The sequence below is a fragment of the Falco biarmicus genome, chromosome 8 (assembly GCF_023638135.1).
Source record: "Falco biarmicus isolate bFalBia1 chromosome 8, bFalBia1.pri, whole genome shotgun sequence".
Lineage (NCBI taxonomy): Eukaryota > Metazoa > Chordata > Aves > Falconiformes > Falconidae > Falco > Falco biarmicus.
The window spans coordinates 5416707-5438001 of NC_079295.1; the positions used below are offsets into that span (position 1 = coordinate 5416707).

Consider the following 21295-nt stretch of genomic DNA (forward strand, 5'->3'; position numbering starts at 1 on the left):
CAGATCTGCAGAAGAGGTTTTTGTTGTGAATGCTGGTATCTTCAACTGTAATACTCTATTTTATTTGGGTAAAAAAGGCTATAGATTGTATAGGTGTTTCTTTCCTCAAAGTTGTCACATTTGTATACCTTGAATAAAAAGCGAGTAGGTGTTACCTTCAGTATTTCCTTCTGGTGAACTGGACGATTATTTATAAAAATGAAACTCCTTTCTGAACTTGAAAGGCTTGTCAAAGAACTGTCTGACTCAGCTTTTGGGAGAAATCCAGAAAGATTTATCTGCAATGATAAAACAAATACAGTGCAAAAGTTTTTAAAAAGGGACCCCAAAAAGTTTTTTTTTCAGAGGTGAGATATTAAAATTAGATTGTACATGAGTCCAAGATGTTTAAATGCATGCACTGCTTCTTGAAAGTTATGATACAAAAGATTAAAAAAAAAAAAGGGGGGGGGGGTTTGAGAAGGATGGGTTTGTATCTGTTCTCCTGGATCAATTTTTTGAGAAATTTCCCATTTGGGCTGCCAGTTGCACCAGGTTGCTGTCTGCAGCTGAGGGCTGTGGAGAACAACGCCAGCCAGCTTTTGCCTTGCTGACTGTAGGATTGCCCAGCTTAACCCCTGTCCAAGCTAAAGGCACGCACTGCTGCCCAGCCTGGTGCAGGCAGTAGTGAATTACCCCTGCGGGGAAAGCCCAAAGCACATAATCCCCGCCTTTCTACATGCAGGGCACCTTAAATAGCCTGTCCTAGGCTATTTATTCAGGGCACCTAAATTTACCTACGCCACCTGTATCCAAATCAGCTGACTCTCAAGAGTGCTGAGCACCCACGACTCACAGACCGCAGCAGAACCTGCGAGCACACAGCACTGCCAAGGAGCCTTGGAAAAAAAATCACACGATTTGAGTACGTAGCATTAACTCGCAGTTTTAAGATTTTTCTTTTGAGGTTCTTTAGCTTAGGGTTTTTTTAAGGTCAAAATGATGCCGATAACTTGTGCTGCCTGTTCCATCACCTCCCCCTCTCCCCCACCAAGCAACTTTGAAACTGTTGGATCAATTTCAATTCAATCTGATGAAGAAGCAGAAATCCCAAAGATATTATATTTCCACAATTTCTGTGATAACTGACAGCTGTTTGGAGAGGACAGCCTCAAGATAATGACCTTACTGAGGAAAAGGCAATAGTAACTTTTCAAAAGCCAGAATCCATCAGCATGTAAGAACCCACATGCTGACCAGCCTACGTCCTGCCCCACACATTGCCCCACTGCCACGTGCCCAAACTAACAGGTGAAGGAGCACTGGGGCACTGTGAGGATGGAGATTTTGGAGATACGGGAAAGTCTGGAGAATGTTCTGGTAGCAGAGTAGATCACTGAATGCAGAAATTGGACCTTGTTAGCTTTGCTTTTGGCAGAACCACTTGTATTTACTAAAATCCAAATTATCATGCATTTGAAACGGAGTTTAAAATCCCTGGGATTTGGCCTATCCTTCCCATTCATCTACGTCACGCCAGCTATCTGCTCATGTGCTCCCTTATTCCCTCTTGACCTTGTAACAAGCATTCTGTGCTAAAGCTGGAGTGTTCTGGTCAGCAACGTTGCACATAACCAAACACCACTGGTCAAGTTAAAGAGGTGTCAAATATCTGTTGGATGATTATCAGAAAACAACATGCAGCGCTTCTAGATTTTATTCTGCAACTTTAGCACATCCTCCCTCAACGTTCCTCCTCTACCCTTCAAGCTCCTTTTCTAATTCCCAAATATTTGCACAAGTCTTTCACTTCAAACAATATTTTTTATTTACAGAAAACATTAAAGCAAAACTGAAAGTCTCTAAATAACTCATTTAAGAAGCCACCAGATTTAGAAATGGCTGACTGCAGCTATATTTAAAGCCACGTAGCATATCAGTATGGTCATTAAAAGTTGGTAACAATTTCTAAAACTAGTCTTAATTATTACAAATTTTCATATAGGAAATTATATGAAGTATAAAGACAAAGTTACAGAGACTGGAAAATATTACTGAATTTTTGCTTTTAGATTAACTGTTTTCAGAATTAATACTTTACTAAAAGACAACTTACATATGTATTAAATTATATCTGTGTTGAAGTGGACAGTAGAATTTCTTTCTTTAGTACTTATCTTTTTCTCCAGTGGCACATGTTATCTGCTAAACCTATCCTCCACAGAAACAGAAGAGACCAAGAAAATTCCCTGTGTGAAAGTTTTCAGCCAAAACAGATCCACCCATTTACAAGACCGGGGATGCGAAAAGCATAGATGTTGTTTTATACATGTAAAAAGTTGTGTCAATTCTTTATTTTCTTAATTTTCTTTTTATTTTACAAGTAGCTCCTGAGTTTGCACGCTTTGGAGACACCTTTATGTTCTTGTTTCATTCCGTGCTCATAACGGAGATGTTTTGAAGAAGGCCAGTCTTTAAAACACCTGGATCACTTGTTACAGAAGTTTTAACTCTGTGGTTAGTAAGGTACAGCTTACAGAAAGCTGTTCATAGCAGGATTAGTTTTGTCTTCAGAGTAGACTCTGCAGCAAAGGAGTATGCACAATGACCAAGTAGGAAAAGAAAAGAATTAAAGAGCTGCCCCCTGGTCTGTGTACTGAATGAGGCATGGACCTAATGGGAAGCAAAAAAAGCAGCATATGCCCTGTCATTAAATACCTAGCTCAACACCTGCACACAAGGGAGAAAGAAAGGGTTACACAGGCACCCTTGATTCTGCCATTTCATAGTGTTTGGCTGCTTAATTTAGAAATGTCCATGGTTTCTGAACAGAGATTTGTGCGTGAGCAATATGCATGGATCACTTATGCACCTATAAATGATGCACGTGGTATTTTACACACTATTTAGAGACAGAGAGAGAGATGGAATGTTCTCCAACTTCTATTCAAGGAATATGGATGCCTCATGATATAGTAGAGAAGTAATGTGAGAACCTTAGTGCCTCCTTCAAGCTAGTCCCTTCTAAATACCCCCATGTCTTCCCTTCGGAGCCCCCTGCACTTGTCCTGTGGGGCACTTCCAACCTGCACTCAGGTAGGAATGACTCTGGATGGCTCTGTTCAGACATAAGCAACTAAAACTTCACAAACTACAAGAAGCAACTTTGCTTTTTCCGCCCTCAATTCCCTGCATATGAAGCATTCTGACAAGCTCAGTAACGCTATTGAACTTTAATACATATATTCAGACTTTACTGAAATCTGAATAACATTATTAAACACAATTTATGCTGAATGCAGCATGGTAAGCTGTGTTTAACAGCCCCTGTGACTTTCCAGATGGTGACTGATCTCATCGATGTGACTGGTCAAGATTTATTACTACAAGATACAGGAAAATGCAACTTTGAAGGGTCATCAGTAGCAAGACTCCCCTTTTTAAGAATGTCTCCAACATAAATAGAAGCAGAGTAAAAAAGAGTTTTGAAAATATTAGACAATGGAGAATATCATGGGGAATTGCCTCAGTTTCAACAGGGGCAAAGAAAGCCAAGTGCACTGAACTTTTTGAAAACTAACTAGTACTTCCCTGAAATATATGTTTAGTGGAAATTTTGCATAGCTTACCTTCTAAATTGTGTTTCTTTTGCTGCTCAGGTGCTGCTCACTGAAATTGAGGGGATATTCTTTAGAGGGTAAGGCTAAGAGTCCACCAAGATGAGAATGATATAAATGCTTAGATATTAATCAGAGCATAACCTGCCTGTGGGCCAGGAATCCCAACTTAGACAGCTCTGAGCAATCAGCAATTCTGCATTTGTCATCACAACTGTTTTTACTGCCATTTGATCAGTGCCACATGAGTCCTGACTAGACGGTTCTTGGAGTGGATTTTCAATTGCCAAACCAATTAATTTTACAGAGAGGACAGTAACAGAATGAAACGCATAATCAGATGTCAGTCTGGAAATAATACTCTCTTTTTCAGTCTCCCTTCTTTTGGAATATTGACTTAGCTCTCTTCATTGACAGGCTTTAAGTGGATATGGGAGTAGGAAGTTTAAACTCACCTCAGGATCTTCACAGCAGTGTTGAAAAGGTACCATACTGCCCATAACGGCTGTTCCCAGAACTGACATACAGGCCATTTTGTGATCTGACACCCTGGTCTTCTGCCAAATAACTGCCTGAAACAAATGGCACAGAGTCAAATTTTTGACATTATATTTGTTGAACTCAAGTCATGTCTACGAACATGCATATGCAACTGCACACATACTGTATATGTAACATTCTGTACTTTGACCCTCTTACATTCACAACTTTCAGTGTTAACACACACGATATGGCACTTTTTGGCATGTCTTCTCATATTGTATTACTTATTTAGACTCGCAGCGATTGGAAAATTAAGCATAGCTTGTATTTATGGATGTTACATGGCTAATCTGGACTTGTGCACCTGAAACAACTGTTAAAAACAAATCAATAAAAATACTACTTCTCCTCTTAGATATGCAGCAGTAGGATTTGTGGTTTTACTCAGCAGATAAATTGAGGGTTCATGACATGTCCCTGGCACAGTGGTCAACATCAGAAGGTGGGCATTGCAATGCCTGTGGTACTTTTACTCAAGAGACAGGTCATTTTGGTAGAAATCAGGCTATTAGATGTCCACTCACAGCTCTCACCTGGATACCCTGGTTTTATGATAAGCCTGCTATTTAGAAAGGAAAGGACTATACAAGGAAGTATTTATAAGGAAAGCAGTTGTTTGTCAAATGAAAACTTTGTAAAAGTGAGAAGGATAAAAGGATATCTGTTCTGTTAGCTACATATCTTGTAATACAATTGCAAAGATTTAATACAGTAAGGCAGTACGAACTACAACTTGCATCAGAAGTTACTTGTCAAGTCCACTTACATGTACAGAAAGTATTAGCTGCTTTGGGAAGTGCAATTTTGTCTCCCACAAATGAGAAGTCCTATGCTAAACAGCCACAAATTTAACTCTGAATCTGCTGACTTTTAATGCTGTGTATCAACAATAACAAAATTTTGCTTGGTTGGCTTTCTGCTTCCATGCAATTGAGACTGCTAGATTCAGATCCACATTATTTATGTCACTGTTAGCTAAGTGCACTGCAATGTGCAACATAAAAAAACAAAAGGAAAAAATATGCAGCAAGTTGCACTTTAAAGTTACAGTGGTCTTTAAAATTGATGTTCTAAATAGGTGCTAGGTGTCCAATAAATTCAAAATGAGTTCACAGTATTGTGGTACGGGATGTTATGTGAAAGCATGGTGAGCAAGAGAAGAATACACATCCACCCATCTCAAGAAATGCAATACATAGCCTTAAAATTCCACCTGTCCAGTAGGATATGTGCTGGCCTTGAGGGGTGAATTCCACGGAAGAACACAGTGCTCCTGTAAAACGATATTCCCTTCCTACAGGACAGGTGGAATTGTAAAGCTTTAAGAGCCTAAAACTATTCCCCAAACCTTTAATTTTCCATTTCCATGTACACTATGCAGCATTTGTGAAGTGGGGCTTTTCAGTCCTCCCTGAACCTGACTCACCTCCTAGACACCAGCCCCGACAGCCCTTCGCTGGATCACAGCTCAGACATCCTACAGCGAGCATGACTCCCTCAAACATAAAGGACAATTTATACCAGGGAGGGCAGCGAATACAAAAAGGGCAGGAGGAGAAACGAGCAAGCAGAGCCACAGGCCGGGTGTCCACAGCTCTGGCAGGGAGTCCCCACCGTGCTTCGGCAGCAGCAAAGGACAGCCCGGGGCTGCACAAAGCATGCTGCCGCAGCCTCTCTCCTCTACACCTGCTGTAAATCTCCTCAAAGACATTTTGGAGTGATGAAAGAATTTGTCCTCTTCTTTAGAGCTCCCCTTATAAAACATATCCTGTACTGTTTCTATTTTAAAATTGATTACTTAAAATGGAAACACGAAGTGCCAAGCAATTTTTTCTTTACTGGATATATTTTAAATTAAATGCATGTGACCAAACTGAGAAAGACACATGTTACATGACTAATATAAACATCGTGCTGTTTATTTTAGGTATACTAGTGTGATGCCGCAGGTACAGATATAAATCTTACCTGCTGATTAATGCAAGGTTATACTATATGTATATATATATACATACTGAGTATGCTGAATGGGTCATACTGCGGACTGTGAAAAGATCACTTCAGTAAGGTGGCTTTCAAGAAAGCTGTGGAAAATGAGAGCTTATTAAATGCAAACTTGCTAGAAGTAGATACCGTTAGTAAGTTCAGGGGGTATTTTTTTAACTAGTCATATATTTATCAGATATTAATACTCAGAACTACAGACAAAATTTTAGGAACTAGTTACCACTGTAGGCTAAATTAAAGCCTACATACTAGAGGCCTGGCACATCCTAAATTTTTATACTATATAAACACAAAATAGATTGTGTGTTCATTTTTAGCCCTGGCTGTACATTATGAAGCAACAACATAGGAATAACTGGTAATTTAATGAAAATTACTTTCCTAGACTCTCCAGATGTATCAACAGGCATTAAAAATTCCAAAGAAACAATGCCCGTTCCATTTCATTTATTTTAGAAACCTGTTTCCATGAGGTTCCTGCAATACCCTATTTTTTTAACCTTGCTTATACCCTTTAGTTTAGCTAAAAATACACCCCACACACACCCCCCATATGTTTTTTTCTAGGTCATATAAAGCGGGTGTCCAGGATGAGCCAAGGAAGAATCTGACTCTAGTCAGTATGATGACACTGCAGAAACAGCCTACTCAAAGATATATTATTACATATGGCCCATCTTAGGTTTTGCTAGAGCTAGCCAAATATATCCCACCTCCCTCCTTATTTCATTGAAGGGGATTACATGATCTAGATCTTATAAAATGTCATAACATATATAAAATCTATGGCACATATAGAGAAGATAAGTACGTGTGTGTGTGTGTGCCTGTGCGCATGTATTTCTTCAGCGCCATCCAGCCCTAGGACATATGCATACTTTTGTGGAGGATGACAGCGTACATGCACACACGGAGCAGGCATCTCTGTTACTTCAGGATGCATACACATAGCCCAGAAGGATTCCTTGAAAAATGCGTACAGTGGAGAAAGAGTATGCAACCTCTTCCCACTGGGTTCCATAGTGTCTGACACTGAGGAGAGGAAGAGCTGCTCATTATTTGTCTCCTCAAAGCCACCAAGGAAAGACAGAGAAAAAAATACAGCCACTCCTCATCCCTAACTATCCTTCATATTTCAGAACTTCTACCAGAAGCCACAATGATTTGCAAATCACAGATGAAAGAAGTCTTTAATTAGAGCTGGGGACTGGATGCTGTTGCTGACTGTAGCTACTTCAGCGCAACTATGATGCTACAAGTTAAGCAGATTCATCCCATTTACCTTATTACTATATAATGGCAGTAACTTCACGAAGTGCACTTTTACCACTCAGAAACCATTTAGTTTCTTTGTTTTGTGACAATCATTGTGTTATTTATCCTGTAATAAAGTTTGAGGGTGTAAAAGCCTAGCAGAGTAAGCACTGTACAGGAACTGCAGGCTGGTAATGTAACATGACTTAGCTCAGTAAACCATCGACATTTCACAGCCTCTAATTTTGTTTTACATGCTTCAAAAATCCTGTCACCTTGGCATCCCAGATCTCACCTGCAGACTGTTAACTCTTTGGGCCAGTGTGTTCCTTCGCTTTCCTGACTAAAACCTAGTAGTTTATTAGGCTCCAGCACAAGTGAAAACACTGTTGCCTATGTGCTAAGAGAGTACAAAACCAGGAACAAAGCCAGGCAGCAGTATCCAAAGTTTGAACTGAGACCAAGGGAAACAACAGGACATCACCTTGTACAATGAGTATAAATAATGTCTTTAGTTTATGATACACAGATGCCTAACTGCAAGGGCTGCCATGTTCTCTGCAGTGGAAGAAAGCCTATCAACTAAGAGATCAAGATAAAGTCTTAACCACATTCTTTAAAATCCCAGCCTTGAAAAATGTTGGTGTTCTTTATCAGCTCCACACCATAACCAGTGTCTTGTTTTAAAACCAATGGTAAATTATACTACTAGGAGAGTGCTCTTGCATAATCCTCACCTGAAAACAGCAATCACAGCAGTCTTTCAATTTGGCTTAAAAAACCAATAATGCACCGCTCTACATAATCATAATTATTTCCCCCATATATTTTATATTTGCCCCTGAGGAACTGGTTGTCCCATTCATTTCTTAAGTGATGGTGGGACAGCTACCAGTGGAGGTACGCAACAGAGAAATGCAAGGCACCAGTTTTCTGCTCATCAGATGCAGTCGACCTATCTGTCTATCCCATGGGCATCAGACATTACAGCTACCAAGGGAAAATGCTGAAAGACCGTGATGTTCCACGGCACTGCTCATCCCACAAACTCTGATGTATTTTCTGCTCGGATATCCCTTCTGTGACACGAGAGCACCCTCTCAACGAAAAGGCTTTCTGGAGCATCACGCAGTGGAGAAATGCTTGTATTTGGGAGCTGGGAAGTACGTTAGAAGACGAGCTAACAGGTATTACAACGCGCCAAGGACCTTCACCTGGTAAGATACATCTTCAGAGCCTTTCAAGAATTACAAAGGTGAGAGAGAGCTTTAAGGTTTTTGGCTGCTTTAACCACTCATGTTGAGCTGTGGGCATTTAGACAAATTCCACTTCCATAGCAGAAGGAAAAAAGAAAAAAAAAGATAATAAAACCTCCCAAACAATTAAACTACTGTTAAAAAACCACAGTTTCTAATCCTAAACTGTCATTCAGAGGATGTACATCATCACAGTGAATTCTATTTAAATAAAGGGAGGTTTACAAGCTTTTTGGAAAATAGTGGTTAACAAAAGTAACATACCCAACTGAAAAACTACACTGGTCTGGAAGAGAGGAAACTCCCAGGCAGCTCTGGAAACATCTTTTTTTTTCTGCTAACCTTTTTTAAGTGTACAAGTGAGTGTGAAAGACTTGCAATAGCTAAAGGCACATCTCAGATTCTGCAACACACACTGCATATGTGAAACAGTAATTGTTTTGAGATTTCAGACATATACTGTGCTGTCATTTGAAAAAAGTGATGGATGAGAAACTGGAAACCTCAAGGAATTAGTAATAGGATATAAAGCATTTCACCTCTAGGTCACCAGTTCAAATTCAACCAGGTTGGTAGTGACCAAAAGTAGTTACCATCTGGCAGCTGTTCTCTGGCTGATGTAAATTGAGTTGAGGGTCTCAGCGCATTTCCTAGTGGACAGGTGTCCTCAGCACAAAAAACACCATAATCAACTCTCTGTTTGGCTTTCTCAGCAAAGCCACTGAACAACGAATGGAAGTAAAGACTGAGCTATATTCCAGGTCAGCATGAAAGCATGTTGGCTGCAGAGCACAGCAGATTCTTAATCATAATTCCTCTTTATATTTTAAGACACACAGATTAGGGAGGGACTTAATTTACCATCATTACATTAAAACAGAGTAGCTTTTCCAACTCAAGAAAGAGCTTACGTGCTGCTGTTTCTGCCCAGTTTGGAAGCACAATGAATGAAATGAATGCAAAGTATAATCCCAGTATTAAGAATGGTAAATTTACCCTAATGCACTTACTCCATCTCAAAAACCCCACACCTATTACAGAGGACTCAGACACAGAAAACAAACTGGTTTTGCACTATCGGATACAGACTGTAGGTTGAAATTATCCAACTTTGGAAAGAAGAGAAGACTTACTGTAAAGAAAGAAAAAAAAAAAAAAAAAGGTGGCACCCTTTGGGACAACACCACCCACAAAGAGGGTTTGGGGAAGAATACCACCCAGAGTTACAATAACAGCTTTAAAGTGGACCTCTTGCTTCCAGAAGTTCTGACCGATGACCCTCAAGAAACAAACAAGACATACTTCTAGGCAGAACTGTGTGTGACTAAGGCTTCAAAATACTGTGCATGAAAAATACTGGAAAAAAATATTCCCATATGCAGGTTTTTCCTCAACTGGAACTGGAAAATTTATTGAGTTTACTTATGGCCCACCTGTGTTTTGCACAAGACGTGGGACCAGCTGCTGTGTATGGTATATGGTACGACCTGCTGATAGGCGCCATCTAAGCCACCTGCCGCCATAGTTTGTTCAGCTCTATTACACCTGAAATTGTTGAAACAGGTATAGTTATTGGATGTCTCTCTCATTTCAGAGTCTGTGGAACAAAACCAACCAGAACAGAGTTCAAGTATTCCGTATCATCAGTCTTTCAACACACAATGGCATTTCTTGAACAGCAGTGGCTTTAAGACTGAGTCAAGGGCTAGTGGTGCTGAACAGCGAGGAGTGTGAAAACTGTTGTTCCAGGTAAGAGCCCTACACCACCTCAGGTAAAATACAGCCAGAGCTCACAGGTGGCTAGAACATGGCATTTTGGGCTGAAGAGTTTGACGCGGTTTAAGCGGTAGCTAACTTTGGAATGTTCTTAGCATGCCTTCAGATAACATTAACTTTAAATAAACTTGCTGAATACTCATGTGAATTATTTCCATTTGGCTGTCTCATTATTCAATATGCTTTCAAGGAACATGGTGATGAAAGAAGAAAAATACCTCTTTCTAACATAACCATACTGGCAAGAGGATCAACATTATCAGTATTCAAAGAATGTCTTGGCAGGATAAACCTTCATAAAAAGAAGGAGCACTAGCTAATCCAAGTTGTCAAAATAGCAATAGTACTTCAAGGGTTGATCTGCAAAGTGATTCATTATTTATTGCTAATGCAAACAAAACATTCTGAGCAGAAAGAGCAATTCAGTATTTCCTATCTCGGAAATCCGCAATGAACGAGCCCTAGGATGAATGATAAAAGGATATCTATTTTCTTAGTAAAAAACAACCCAAAGGCAGGAACACCATTGTGGTTCTTCGCAGACAAGAAATCAGACACTTAATGGTAATATTTTCCAAACCAACACAGATATGAAATGCAGCACAACAACAAGAAAAATTGCTGAGATCTCAAGAAGCATAAGACATACACCTTTTTTAAAAAACATGGTAGAAATACAACATGCAATGTATTGTGCATCCTAAAATATATATATACACACACACACACTTGACAGCTCAGTAAGAGGTCTGACTTGCCCAAGTAACCTTCTGCTAGAATCCATTATGCAACATTTTCAGATGCCTACCCTCAGACACTTCTATGAAAGTGCTTCATTACATTCTTCCTTGGGAAAGCTAGAGCTATGCTTTCTTCCATTCTCCTTTAATTTCTACTAAAATACAGGACTTTAAAGACTGTCTGGTTGTTGTTGAGGTTTTTTTAGAAGTACTGGTTTTGTCATTTATTTTGAAGATTTCTTTGACATACACTTTCACTTACACTTTTTTCACTTACTACCTTTTCTACTCTTTTGACCCATCCTTCCTCGTCTCCTTCTGCAATACCTCATCTCTGCTACCTTCTTGCTCTTTTAAGCCTCGGAACCTGATCTTACTCTCAACATGTCTCTTCTTCCATTGCAACAGAAAGTATTGGCTCAGCCTCAAGAATTCAGGATTCTAGGAACTCCTCTGAATAACTGCACATATATATTTTTTTAACTAATATATAATCAATGAGCTACATGAAAAATAAAGCCACTCTAAGAAGTTGATTCTTTATCCTAGTAATTTCAAACAGAAATATAACACTCACCACACACACAAATAAATCACAGACAAGCCTATTCAGTGGAGTATTATTCTAGCACAGATATACTGTAGTATGACTACAGGAAGAACACCTTCTGATCTGAATTAATAATTGTAATGAGAATAACACTTAGCATCTGATGGAAAAATAACGAATGGATATTCATGTTCTGTGATATTATGGTAAAACAGATGCACACAGACCTGCTGAAAGTTGTTATATATTGGAATTTGAGAATGTGACATTTATTTAAAAGGTATGATGCAATAGGTAATTTTTTATTTTGAAAGTAATGGCAACAGCAGTAGAAACACAAGAATCCGCATTCAAAGCTTTTTTTAACATTTTCAGACTATTTTAAAGCATTTACACATGCACAGAGGCAGACTTATCTGTACAATTGCCTTTCCCCTGCTCACCAATAGCTACTGAGCGACCTCTTGTGTTGAAATGTTTGATCAGCTTCTTACCTGTTTTCTTTCCAAATAAATTAAATGAACGTAACGCCAGCAGGGCAAAATGAAGAGCCCAAAAAGTCAGCACCATGTCTGTCATTACAATGAATGATACTTCCTGCTGATGGCGTTTGTACTGATTTATTCTACCCACTCAAATTGTGTATTGAAGAATTTACCTCTGAAACTAATAGGACAGGTAGTCAAAAACATCATGCAATAATTACTATCGCTCTCTGCACCATTTTTGCAGTAGGTATTGCAAAAAAGAATTGATCGACTTCTTGCACATTATTGCCATTGTATTAAGATTAGCAGAGAAAAAAAAGCAAGATACATAATAGTCTAATCCAAGAGGATGAAATAAAAATACCACACACAAAGAAAAAAATAAAATTTGCAAATTGTCAGAGGGCAAAACCAAATCACCAATAAAAGACAAAATTAGTTTTATTAACCAATATTTAAGGCTGATACTGTGAATCACTGCTAGATATGTCAAGGAGCTTAACACAGTCTAAGAAGTGCACAGCCTTGAGATTTGTGGTTTCAAGCTTTTTGTAGTCCCAATGAAATAAGACTGAAAGCAGTTACACTTTCTCAGCTTCACAACACTAATTCTGTAGGCACAAAGCTGGCTTTTGTTTGTCACAGTATCTATATTTCAATATTTAGAAATATGTACATAAATATCATCAAAGCAAGTTATACAATTCCAGAAACAGATAGACAATCCGTTGTAACTTCAAGAAAGCGTACAGTGTCATTCATCGTTCCCACTGAAAGGGAACTGAAGAGTGAATGTTCGGTTGATCGAGTAACTGATTTGCTTGCTCAATGAACAGGCCAAATAGCAAGATCAGCAAACATCTTTAATCCAGAAAAAGAATTGCTAAGGCATCTGGCCACAAGATGTCACTCTCTACGTTGTGGCAATTTGGAAATTCGGTGGCATAGCCTTCCTCTCAGAAGAGCCAAAAGGAGTACAGCCAATAAAATCTGCTACGTTAAACGGGTCAGGTAAAGGAGAACTGCTCAGCGTGCCATTTCTGGAGCTGTGTTGTCAAATTACTGTTCGGTACAGTGGGAAGTTAAAACAGCCTCCAAGCAGCCTCTGAACCTGTTCCCCAAGTCCAAGAAAAGAACAACTAGCTCAACCAAAGCCTGTCATATGTTACTCTTATACCAGTGTAGCAAATTGAATTTTTTAGCTTTTTTAAATAAAACCATCATTATGTATTGAGCTCTTGAGACTCTGCATACAGCAAGCTATCTGTATGCGTGGAGCATCTATCCAGCCAGCCAGCCAAACCAAGTCAGACAGACAGCCTAACCAAGTAAGTTTTGAGTTTTCTCAGTTGGCTTAGTTTAACGCTTGACCAGGCCCCATGGCCTAGTAAGGTCTCACTTCCTTATTCTGCAGACCACCAACATCATCTTTACTAATGACCGGCATGTAAAATCATTCTTATACTACTAGCATGTAAAATAATTTTTATGCTCCAGGTATCTACCCAGGCATGTGTTGGAACAGACCAAGAAGATCTGAGCCTGAGTTTTACAGGTTTAGATCAAAATCTGTAACCAATCACAAATACGTATCTATGAAGGGAAGAAAGCAGTGGAAGTCCAAAACAAACCTATGAGGAAAGAAAACTAGGAACAAAAGAGTTTATGGAATTATTACATTAACTGCCTAAGTTCATCAGAAATTGATCCTTAAGACAGCTGATAGAGAAAAACCCGTTGTTACCTTATTATGTGTTAAGGTGATCCTCAGGTCTGGTTTTATGATACCATATGCTGTGAGTAGATCTTGGATTTTTTTCAGTTCCTCCTTACATTTTTTATTTGTTGAATAAAACTGCTTTCTTACAGGAAGATTCTTAAACAACTTCAGGACTGTTACTGTAGTACCTGCAAACAGGTGACAAAAATAAGTAGACATTACACTGAAAGCATACCACTGACTGGATATTGTACACTGCTGCATACAAAATAAACCCATGAGAAAAAACACACCATATGAGCACTCATCCTCCCCCAAACAAGTACCTATAGACCTCAAGAGTTGCAGTTCCCCTCCTTTATTTAGGGATGTGATTGCAGCATTAAGCCTTCTTTTGTACACATGGACAATAGTAAGAATCAGCACCAAATAAAGCTGAAGACTCTTTCAGTACATATTAACTTTAATCAGTAAAATGATTAACAAACTAGAAACTAATCAGACATACCTAGAGGCAAAGGCCCTTCACAAGCATTTGCTTTAGGGTAGCACCTGAAGAGCCAGTTAGCTCTGTTCAAGACACAGTGTATAGTAAGCGGGGGAATATTCACCTACCAACACAATCACATAAATCCATAGCCCGCAAGGATATTGCAAAGTATTAAATACATGTGGCAGAATTCAGTCAATCATTCAACAATTTTGACAAAAGACAGGGCAATGCAACCCACAGGCTTTCCAGCTGTGGAAAATGGAAGGGTCTAAATCTTAAAGAGTCCCTGGTTAATATCAGCTAAAATGAGAGCTCTCAGCTTCAGCTGTTTTTTCAGTATTTGCCTATTGACTAGCCCTCAGCAGCTTCTGCTGGCTTAATAGCTCCCTGCAGCCACTCAGCGGAGGAGGAAGGGAGCTGGGTCAGCAGTCAGCTCAGCTCCCTGCTGCTGGATGAGCACTGCAGCCAGCTGGGGGGCAGCTTGTGGGCACAATACTGGGCAGCCGCTGTCTCAACCGGGAAAAGCTGCCACTGCTTTCTCAGGAGCACAGCCTTGTGACAAGAAAGGAGCGCACTCCTTCTGGGAATACACACCGGCTGACTAGTGAATGCCAGGACACAGTGTGGTCGTAACGGACCTTGCTGAGCAACAGCTAGCTAAGCAGATGCTACCCCAAACCCACACCACGCCTGAACCACCAAGGCTGCCTCTGAGGTGAGGGCAACCTTTAACCTTCACACAAACACTCAGAAGGATTTCTAGCGACACACCCTTCCTGCAGGTTAGAAAGAAGTGTGACTTTGCTTCTTCCTATAGCCATGCTGCTTCCAGCAAATTCTTTGTATAGCAGCAGGGCAACTCCTCCTCCTTTGAGCCAGGGTTTCGCTACGCAGAGAAACATTGTTTTGGTCCTGAACAAATCTTTCGTATACTTATATAGTAGGTCTGCCTGGACCTGGGGCACTGAATTTTTAGAGCTTTTATTTCTGCTGTCAGGTTGAAGAAGTGAGTCAGAGAAGGAGAAACTAGTCTGTAATTACTATCTAAAGCAATTTCCAAGACCTATTATATCTTACAATAACAACACTCTCAGTTGACAGACATAAGGCAAGAAATGTTTACAGCTGCAAAGATTTAACACTCAACCTTCAAGAACCGAACGGGTATTTCAACATCAAATTGAGCTTCAGAGAAACATAAAATACTTCTGTCACAGTGCAGCACCGAACAGTGATATCCTACCTTGCCCAAGATGGGAAGGCTTTTTAGAAGTTACATGCCCATTGCTATCCAAAGCGTACTGAGTGCTGAAATCATCATCAGCTGTCTTTGTTGTGATCAAAACCTGAAACGAGTGATTTTAAAAATATTATGTTAATCAAGGATTCACAAAGTTCAGAATGAGCTTAGATAAGCTTTGCTACCACTCTTACCACTGCTCTATTTTAGTCACCACAATTACATTTTTTTATAAAATGTTTCTTATAGTCACAGAAACGTTCTGTTATTACTCAGGTTTTCATCCATTTAACTAAAAGCTATGCATTTCTATCACACTAATACACAAAGCACACCAATTCCTGCTACCTACAACACACAGTCCTGTGTCTTCTATTCTAACACAGCTTAAATGAACTACTAAATCAACTGGTAATTTTGCATTTTCATCCTCGATGAGAGAAGGCATACTATGACAACTTCTTAAATTCATGTGAGATTCCACAAACATTACTACTACTATCAAAGAAACAGTGTATTATCTTTCCATACCCAAACACATCCAGCAATCAGTAGTAGCATGTTTTGTAAGCTACTAAGGTAATACACAGACCGGCTTTAGCAAGACCAGTCATAAACTAGAAGGTCAACAAAACTATGATTCCCAGAGTTCAGGTATCAACATTTTAAACAATAGGACCACTGCACCACCTGAAACACACAGAGGTTATCACACATAACAGAGCTTTAGGATATTCGGGTTTATTTTAGTATCTCATGTGAATCATTCAGAGTTCAGCCATGCCTCTGGAGAGAAAAAAACCCCAGTAACTGATTAATCGGAAACGACAATATTACAGACCTACTTAAGGGCCAATAGTAAAGTTCCCCTTAAATGAAACTACAGGGGGCAGTTTGGGTAGGCATAAGGCCATTAATGCCAGGAATGTTTAATTAGCATAATTACTGATCCAAAGATTAAAATAATACCTATTAAAGTACTTAACACACTCAGGTCACCTCCCATCTCTTAGGAAATATACTGTAGAGCTGATTAAAAGCTCAGAACAGATGGCATTCTGCTCTGATAACTCATTAGAAGAAACCAATGATTGAGGTCTGTCATCACCTGCCAAAACACCAACACTTTTAAAAGCATCTTTGGAAATCTCCATCCAAACATGCAACCTGCTCCTGATTAGTGCAGCGCGAATGTAGCCCAAAGTAGCAAGGAGTCAAGCTCTAACACCTCCTCTGACCTTGACAGTTGACGGTTCCAATCAGACACATCCAATCAGTGTCATCTTGCAGGATCTAATCCTTGACATACTTCGAAAGAAGAATCCAAAACTTAACCTTGGTGCAGCATGAATACAGAAACGCAGAGCACAACGTAACAGGTAGATGCTGTGCCCTTCACAGCCTGAACAATTTCCAGATCATTTTGAACAAAATTACTTTCAGTCAACAAGTCAAACCCTAAGTACCAGTCCTCTTAACACAAACATATGGATCAGACTCAGCTAGGCCAGGGAGCAGGTTCCTGTTTACTCATACAGACAACAAAGTTTGTGCAATTGCAGTCATAAACATGTCAAGGAGCAATATGGAGCCCAGCAAGATCCCATGACTGCTGATCACCTAGATAACATCAAGGCAGAAATTGTTACTAGAACAGTAGCTATGTGGGCCATCGGTTCCCTGAAATTATTTCTCCTGGCCACCATCTCCTGCTTCATTTTGATTTGCTCTAATTCAAGTAGCAAACTCAGCCATACTCTTTGACATTGTACTTGCCGAGAACACTAAACAGAGTAAGCCGGTGTTCTAAGGAATCATGTATCTATACACGTATGTATAAGGAATCATGTGTCTATACCCTGATATAAGAGAGAAGGAAACGCTAAGCAATCTGTCTCTGACCTATTCTGCCCGAGGAAAATAGAGCACTGCTGTGACCAGCATGACAGAAAGGCAGGACTGGTACTAACAAGGAATCCATACTGCTTCCTGACCCTACAACATGACTTCTGGGGAAGGGATGGGAAAGGCATCACATACACAAGCCAAACTTTGCAAAAAATATCCCTGGCAGGCTGCTAGAACAATTTGTGTCTTTGCACTGATCTTTTGATAACACTTTCACAAATACATATTTTAATAAAAAATAAACAATCACAACAAAAGACTAGATACATTTATAGCAAGTGCTCACCTCTGATATGCAGCAAATTGATCCCAAAGCTTCCCCACGGAAACCGTATGTTGTCAAGCTTTCCAGGTCCTCAGAAGAGCTTATTTTTGAGGTATAGTGTTTAATTGCCATAACTGGAACATCAGCAACCTTGATTCCATTGCCATTGTCTCTTACTTCTATTTTGTTAAACCCATAATCCTCCTAAAAAAGAACAAAACACAATGGACCACTAAACCAATGAATAAGACACAAGTTTAAAGCAACTAAGGTTACAGCTTCCAGCCATCCAGATAAAAGCAGGAGGTTTGCTTATTTGAAGAAACTGAGCAACCATTAAATGCCTCTGTTAAAAAAAACAACAACAACAAACAAACAAACAAAACCCAACAGCAAAAAACCCAAGAATGTTAAAGATAGTAGTGACGGCTTCTCTGATTAAATAATATAATTCATACCCAATGGACTGGAAACAGCATGTTAATATAAATACAGTGAAATTAAAACAGGAATTAAGTGAATTTATTTTGAACTGTGATGAAATTTGCAAAACCTAAGCTCAGAAAGGGATCTACACAGCTGGAAAGCTAAAGACTTTTTTACCTCTTTTCACTTTTCTTACCTATTTGGTATCACTTTTTTTGAAATCACCACAAATGCAGCTCTGTATCCATTCCATTACAGTCAGCGGGCCCTCACTTAGTACTGTTTTCAACTCTCTCAATTTAAGTGATTTCACTACTTCAGTAGTTTTTCAGTTCCCATGTTGTATCTCAATACACAGAAGCTGAAATTCTAATGGCAGCAAGGCACAAATGGGGCAGAAATAAGGAAGCTTATAAAGAGGTACAATGCTTTACAGAAAGAAATAGAGGTCCTAGAGGCTCTTTCAAAAAACAGCTTTCAAAGAAGCAAACTTCAAACTTTGAGATTTACCTTTACATATATGCGACCCGTATTTTACTGAATTCTAATGTGAATACATCATTTCAACAAGCATGAGCATAAAGAGGGTAAAATTCTGAAAATCCAGATAATTAGGACAGCAAAATGAAAGATGGAATTCAGGTTCTATAACATCTCAAATAGGTACAGCAAACAAATGCTTCCTTCAAGGTACATTATAATCTGCACACGTAACTTGCACCCAAAAGAATCACAAGCCATGAGAAGAAAGTAATCAGAGCTGCAGGATCACTAAACTAAACTTCTTTTACAGAAGCATGTCTGGCTCTTTGACGAGATTATGACGGAACATACAGAAGAATGTGCTGTAGTGTATAATGCATCTAGGAGACCTTAAAACTGTTTTTGCTTAGAAAGAGTATCTTGAATCAGTGGCTCCCACCATTGATGCTGTACAGAGCACGTGATGGTTGCTCACAGAGAGCTGATGATCAAACTGAACTAACTTTGTTGTCCCACCTGGGCATGTACTGAAAACAGTTATGACAAGGTATTTTCAGGGTTATTTCTTGAAGTAAAAAAATAACGCAATTAAAAACAAAAGGAAGGTACCTACAGATACTGTCTGTATTGACATATCATCTGTATTAGGAACCATCAAAAGCCTTTGAGGTAGGCACAGAACTATATAGATATTTAATTAACTGATACACAATAGAAATGTGGGTACCTTTCACTTTCTGCATTAATGAACGGTGCTAAAGTTATCTTCAGGTGAAAAACAATGCTTTTGCTAATATACAAGTCAACCTCGTACTGGAAAGCAAAACAGAACCTAAGCAATACACCATAACCGAACAGAAAAAACACATAAGGAGATATAAACGGGAAGCCACCTACCCCACTTCTGTCTGTAGTAATGGAAGGATTAAGCACTTTGCAAGGAACCCCTATTTTCCATTCCAATTTTTACTTCCAGACCACTTAACTGCTTAGAAAAAGCGACATTTATCTTCTTCAACCGGAATCAAAATGTTACATGAATGATTCTCTATTTCTTTTCTGCTATTACTCATTTTTCCTTCCACACATTTTACTTAAAATTTTACAGTGCGTAAACTTGGTATTCTGTAACACCTTCCACCATGCTACATGACCTAAATACTACTGAGTTCGTGATCCCATGTAATGTTTAAGTTGCTTTACCAGATCACTAATGCCAAACCATATGGTTCAACTTCCTCCTCTTTCACTCGTGACTGCACAGTCCCATCTTTGCTTCAGCTACTGTTACTCAGGAGGACTCTAAGGGCAATCCAGCTTATTAAATTGGCACAAATAATCCACTTCTCTTGCTGGGTTACTCTTCTTTTGCTTAGCAAGATGAATGGGTCACGACAGGCAGAAATGCCTAGCAATGTCATACAGATGGATGTAGGACTTTGCTTTTCAGGCAGCCAGATAGATTAGGTGTCCAGTGAAATCTCACCCCAAGCTAAGCTTCCTCTGAGAAGGTTCTAAGGATTAAAGCTCCCACTTCACGCACTGGAAAAAAAAAGGTGCAGAAATGAGTGTCTGCCTTTTACAACAGCTGTTCTGTGTAACAGTAGCAAACCTGTAGCTAAGATTCATCATTTCCGAATCCCAACTTTGCTCCAGCTACTAACACAGGCTTTTGCTCATCTTCTCCATGAATTAAAATATGCAGGTCTGGGTCAGACTGTGCAGATTATTCTCATAAATTCCTGTTGTTAGAGGTAAATCAAGGAGACTGACAGACTGATGCCTGTGGAGTTCCTTAATCTATATATAAGCAATTATACTGCTGCATCAGTGGTCTTTAGCATACTTTAACCTGAAGCCAGGACACCATGTCAAGAATAGAACCATCATTCTATATATGTTTAATGCACAGACACGCCACAGAGGCAGTTGACCCTGCTGCTGACAACAAGGCAAGCTGCACCACGTTCGTATTTCTAAAAGCAACAAAGCTGAAGTTCAAATAATAAACAGATAGCACTCAACACCTTACAGAAAGGCCACAGTCAGTTTTTAATCAGATGACTGGCTTCCAGCTGTAATTAAGGTAGTATCACATTATCTAAAACTAAATACAGGCTGATGTTTTTTCCGGTGTGGTGTAAAAGCTAGTTCATACAAAGTGCAATCCACTCACTTACATCAGCTACTGCAGCTAACATAAATAAAAACACCAGCCAAAGTTTCCCACTGCAACTGCTTACTGCCACAGTTTCTACCTGAGCATCATTCCACCTGCAGGTTAACTCCTGTCTGTCTCCAAAAAAGCCATTTCTGCCTTTGTTTAGGTAAACTGGGTCTGAATGAATCAGCTAGTTTTCCTAATCCACCTGGAATAAAATAAAACAATGAAAATGCTGCAAGTTTCAGGCAAAAACATCAACTGTAAAACGAAATGTCAAACTTTCCACTCTCTGTTATGCTTTTGAGCTCATCTGGAGTCAATGTGGTTGCTGAGGTCTATTATGTGGTTGACCTTATTTAAATTTCACGCAATAAAAATAGTATTTT

General features: G+C 39.3%; 1 protein-coding gene across 4 annotated transcripts in view; it reads right to left on the minus strand.

Annotated features, from left to right (window-relative positions):
* PMS1 (PMS1 homolog 1, mismatch repair system component) overlaps nucleotides 1–21295 on the minus strand; it is a 47486-nt gene that overhangs the window by 21579 nt on the left and 4612 nt on the right. For 3 of the 4 annotated variants that reach the window (XM_056350461.1, XM_056350459.1, XM_056350457.1), the window contains exons 3-7: nucleotides 17858–18040; nucleotides 15667–15769; nucleotides 13955–14118; nucleotides 4052–4168; nucleotides 156–278 (exon numbers count right to left, since the gene is read on the minus strand). In XM_056350461.1, the coding sequence (XP_056206436.1) occupies nucleotides 156–278; nucleotides 4052–4168; nucleotides 13955–14118; nucleotides 15667–15769; nucleotides 17858–18040 (690 nt within the window). The remainder of the gene's footprint in view (nucleotides 1–155; nucleotides 279–4051; nucleotides 4169–13954; nucleotides 14119–15666; nucleotides 15770–17857; nucleotides 18041–21295) is intronic. The other variant, XM_056350458.1, reaches the window with a different exon arrangement.